At 34.4% G+C, this 5,409-nt stretch overlaps 1 protein-coding gene across 1 annotated transcript; it reads right to left on the minus strand.

The window, feature by feature from the left end:
* Window positions 1–103: 103 nt before the first annotated feature.
* Window positions 104–3,986, minus strand: LOC144419457 (solute carrier family 26 member 6-like; the record flags this gene model as incomplete). Its single annotated transcript, XM_078109821.1, has 9 exons — window positions 3,668–3,986; window positions 3,325–3,435; window positions 2,863–3,047; window positions 2,451–2,615; window positions 1,855–2,034; window positions 1,678–1,760; window positions 1,208–1,445; window positions 821–922; window positions 104–244 (listed from the first exon to the last, which is right to left on the minus strand). Coding segments are annotated over exons 1-9 (1,503 nt in total), but the record flags the coding sequence as incomplete, so codon positions are not given.
* Window positions 3,987–5,409: the final 1,423 nt, after the last annotated feature.

Below are 5,409 nucleotides of genomic sequence, written 5' to 3' on the forward strand. Positions count from 1 at the left end.
TATAACATTTCATAAGTAGACGCCTCTCATACATAATTTTAGATTGAGTCGACAAATGATTCTTTAAATAGGCAGACACGGATATAAATTTAACAATCCTTACCACGTCCAAAAAAATAGTACTGAGAGCAGCAACTATCCACGTAGCAAAATCTAATTTTGAAACCTTCCATAAGTCCTTCAAAGCTAATGCTCTTTTCAACATTCCTTTCATAGCAACGCAAATAATGGAAGCAAGGCAAGCCTTGAAAATAGAATGAAGGTTTATTGAGATTTTAAGTTTTATTTTACCTACTTAAAAATTGAAACAGCATCAAGTATGTAAAATTGACTGAGACAGTAGTAAGTCTGAACAGGGGAGAATAACAAACAGACTGACACAGAGGCTAGATTTTACATTCTTAACATTTAGCTGCAAGACGTAGGCAAATCGAATATAGATCCCCGGGCTCTAGAAGACGGTGTCTTACTACCAAATTCGAATATTTCTTTCATTTAAATCATAGGCCGTAATAATTGACTAAACGGCAAGATGTCGTAGGTGAGTTAAAATATGTAACAGGTCTTCTCAGTGGCTAAACTATCTGTTTCAAGGCCCTGGTTATTTTGTACGTTTCATTATTTTTTTTGATATTTCAGTTGATGCAAATCTTGAAGTAAGACTCATATACTGCATAATCCATCTAGATTTTTTGCAATGGTGGTAAATATGAATATTTTATGATAGTCCACGAATATACCCAGCCCCGAGGAGCTCTTTGTTGGGTGAACGATGGCTCAAAACACGTATGAATGTAAGTGAAGCACAAGCATATCTTACTTTTGGTATACTGCTGAAAAGAGGACCAATAACAAGTAGCACAAGAAGAATGATAGCGGCAGCAATGAGACCAACAACTTGAGTTTTCCCCCCGCTTTCAACCTGAAATAAAAACGAGAGAAGTGCTTAAACATTCTCATGCTCAAAAAGATATAGACTTATATTTGTGCAGTCGGATTGTAATATACCCTGGTACGATATTCTAGATAAGCTGAGCCGAACTGGTCAAAAAGATGGTTTTGTTGAATCATGAAACTGTAAATATATTTCATACAGGGCTGTTTTTAGTGAGGAACAAAATGAAAAATGATAACTGATATAATAGCATTCTCATATTACTATAGGATATTTTGAGGTAAATGAAGGAAATATCTGTACATATTTTACCTGTACACAACTTCGTGACATGGACGGAAATGCTGGAAAGCAGGAGAAGAACGAACACACTGTGTTACTGACTCCGTACGCAACAAGTTCTTGATTCGGACGTATCTCATATCCAAATTTACTTCCGAATATTTTTGCAATGGATACCGATACCGAATAACCAACCACTGCTATCGGTATTGCGTATCCAATAAGAGATGACAATTCATTAAAAGCCGGCAACACTGGTGCTGGTATTCTGTGGGAATCAGTAAAAAATTACTTACTATCTACAAACCAATTTTACCAATATATGTATCATGATATTTGAAAAGGTTTAAATTCATAATCGAGTTTTTGTTAATGATGTCGCACATCGTGGGGACGTTCACGACTCAAGATCACTTTAATATTATAATATTTTCAGGTAATTCAGATAGATTGGTTCGTATGAGTAGTATGTTAATTTTCATTGCTGCGAAAAGTCTCACCCGCTCGGAATATTTCCAATGATGCTAACTCCATATTTCTCTGCGAGGTTGACACCGTACGAGATCCCTGTCCCAACAATAACCTGCTCAAAATAAATATTTTTTAATTAATTACTTTTCCCGAAAAAGAAGAGAGAGAAATTAATAATTGGTGACTTTCAAAAATAAATATCTCACCACAACAATCTCCCCCGGTAAAGGAAGTCCGAGTGGTATTTTTTCTTTGTATTTTACATTTAATTCTTTTAAAATCACCAGAAATATAATGCAAATAACAGAAATCACAACGGTGGCGGAAGTCTTGGTTCTACCAGCTTCGTCTAAATTGATCAATGCAAGAATCAAGTCCCGTAACATCTGAAATGATAAAATAGTGTATTTTTTAGTTATGCACGCATAGGAACTTGCATAGATGGAGTCGAATAAATTAAATATTGCGACGAAGCTGAAAATTTTATCTGAGATTCAGAATTAAAATTCGATGTTCTTGAAATCGAGTATCATAGTCGAGATTTCCAACGCCAAATGATTTAATTTCCAGTGTACGGAACAAATGTGGCAGTGTCAGACAGCTCGTAGTAAAAAGCCAGTATCGAATTTTTTTCAATCAAAAATCCAGATACGACTTTTGATGTAGGAGTCATTATTGATGTCATATCAAAGATTTTAAACTTTTGAGTAATTTTCAAGATACTTTTTATATCGACAATCGCGATATCATCAGGCCTCAAAAATTCCTAATAGTTTAATTTTTTTTTTCTCTACTTTCTTACCCAAATAAGATTCAATTGTCCCGCATAACTTCCTATGCTTACTCCGACCAAACTCTTGAATTGTGATACCAGAATTTGTACCGCAGCACCAAACGTAAATCCAGAAATCATGGGGTCTGATAAATAAACCACGACGAATCCAACACGGAGAATACTCAATCCAAACTGAAAAAAAAAATAGTGTTTATTGAATTAATCGACAATTAATTGACTGTCGTAGCCACTTTAGGATAGCCACACCACATTAAGATAGAAAACTAAGACAAATCTGTGTGAACAGTAGGCTAAGCGTCAAATATTCTGAAAAAAAAAATATTTAGATTAAATCCATCAAAAAAAAATTTATGATAACCCATTTTTAAACTACCAACTTTCAACGTCGAAAAATTCAAAATATTCTGAATCAACTCACTAAAAAAATTCCTGTTATAAACATCACTGCTGATCCAAGTATTATTCTTCTATCGTAAATTGCATTCCACGCTGTTTCTTCATTTAGTCCATCCGCTGTCTTCCCCGTTGCTAAGTCAAACACCGGATCAGGAGCCAGTGATGCCATGGCATTACCCAGCATCAAACTAGTCAGAGCAAACGTTCCTAGAATAATTAGAAACATGTCCACCTGTCTATACCACGAATAGAATACTAACTATTAAATATTGAAACATGTGATATAAAATATATGAAACGCATACAATAATTTGACAACTGTTCTTATATTTGACGGGTTGGTGTACGTGAAAGTTGAATGAAGATAACAATGGAGATCGAAGACTAAAGCATTTCATAATGATTTTTGTAATAGATTTCACTGGTCAGACTAAAATCTTATTATTATTCAGAGTAAGAACAAAACGTCCCAAAGTACACTTACCCATAGAAGTGTGTCTTGATGTCCCCAACAAACTGTACAGAATGACAGGAAAGAATGAGTTGTAAAGTCCATAAACCGGATGTTGCCCGGCCAGAAGAGCGTACGACATGCCTGTGAAACATTTGAATCAATACTACTAATTTGAGTGATATCCAAAAATAGGCAAAAAACTGAAAGGCACTAATACATATGTCCCTATCATTGGCTATTCATGAATTGGAGTCTATGGTAATGTGCCCTCCTTGTGGGAGGTTCTTTACACAGCTCGGGTACGATCTTGCGTGAATTATTTTTAAATCTGACATGGACTTGATCCGTAACTATTCTGAAAAACTAAACATACCTTGAGGGATGTGCATTATTCCTACAGTTAGTCCGCTGACGAAATCTGCAAGAAACCATTTTTTGAATTTGTATCGAGGTAACCAGTATAAAATTGGTACAACACTAAGAATAAATTTTTTGGTCGCCTCCACGAGGTTGTTTTCTTTTGGTCGCACAAGTTTTGATATTTTTTCTTTTAAGCATAATTCTTTAGGTTCGATATAACTGTATTTTTCTTGAAACGACTTTTCTGTGTGAAGGTTTCTGTTTATCAATATTTTGCTTGGTGTCAAGTTGACCGACTCATTAGATGCCATGCTAACTGAAATTTACAGTTTCTAAATACACTAGAGTAGAAAAACAATATCATTATAATGAGCAAAGTGTTATTTTACATTTCTGTTTCTCAGACTGTATTTCATCCATAAATTACAGTCAATTTTACACATTAGTAAGTATTGAAAGGTGATAGACAGTGAATATCAAATCAAAATCTAAATAAAAAACGTCAGAGTCCAGTGTAGACAAATGAGGCAACTGTAAATTGTTACACAAGCCTCTCTTGTTCACGTTTATTGTTTGATTTTTACCGATCCTCAGCACTGAGTGAAATTAGTCTTGGTAATATATTTGAGCAAACTAGATTATAGTATTTATCCAAAGCTTAAAACGTGAATTGAAACACGATTTTGGTACTGGTATTTAGCAAGTAGTCACATACAAACAAACGTTACATTGCAACCTGATCAATACTGTTGCTGCAGTTAGATTCGTTAGATTGATTAATAATCAAATTCACAATATTTACTTTCCGTCTCAGACATGCCGACACTCGGTTAAACCTAATTGTTAATGTTTTAAATAGACTAATCACCAAACAATTGATAACTTGTAATGTAAATAAACTGGTTTTAATTTACATCAGTGCAATGCTCAAATGTCTGGACACGAAGGTAAAAACAAAATATTCTACTCACAATTTCCTCATTCTGAACGAATCTAAAATTGCGGACCATTTACTACTAGTATCAGTACCCAGACTGCCTCAGATTTAACAGGTGAGAATGATGATTCACGCGTCTTGTGCCAACGTGAATTAAAATGCTAAATGATTCGACTCGCAACCTACAGCGCGTGTGCCAACGGTATCAAAAAAATTTCTCGAGTTTTGCATAGCAAGGTTTTGAAAAATCAAAACGCAAGACAGCCGTCACGATTGGCGAATTAAAACCCGTGTTCCCATGAACAAAAATATTACATTGAAATTTGGGATGAAATATCAGATCTCATAGTACATTTAGGAATAAATAAAAGTTATTTAGCGACTACAACAATCAACAATCTTTAATCACTAGAAATAGCCATTGATATAGTAGTCGAACTAAAAATCTATTTTTTTCACAAGAAGAAATAAAAGAATACTGACAGAATGATCAATGAATGAATAATGATCAACAACAACGTATTATCAAAACGATCCATATGTACATTTCGTGTCCAATAAGCAGTCACAGCGGGTAAAATTTGGTTAAATGCTTCTTTTGTTACGAATTTAAACTTAATAATTAGTTTTACCGTATTTTAGCAGAATATTGTTTGGCATTGCACCTAACTTTCAATTTTAAAAAACCATATCTCTTGTCCAATTGTAGCGAACGAATAGTGTGAAATAAGGATTAAGACGCACGGATATGTCGACTAATAAACGGCAATATGTACGCTTCATATGCAGAAGTTTCTAGGCAAATATTCCTTTGTAGC

The sequence above is a fragment of the Styela clava genome, unplaced genomic scaffold, assembly GCF_964204865.1.
Source record: "Styela clava unplaced genomic scaffold, kaStyClav1.hap1.2 HAP1_SCAFFOLD_362, whole genome shotgun sequence".
Classification (NCBI taxonomy): domain Eukaryota; kingdom Metazoa; phylum Chordata; class Ascidiacea; order Stolidobranchia; family Styelidae; genus Styela; species Styela clava.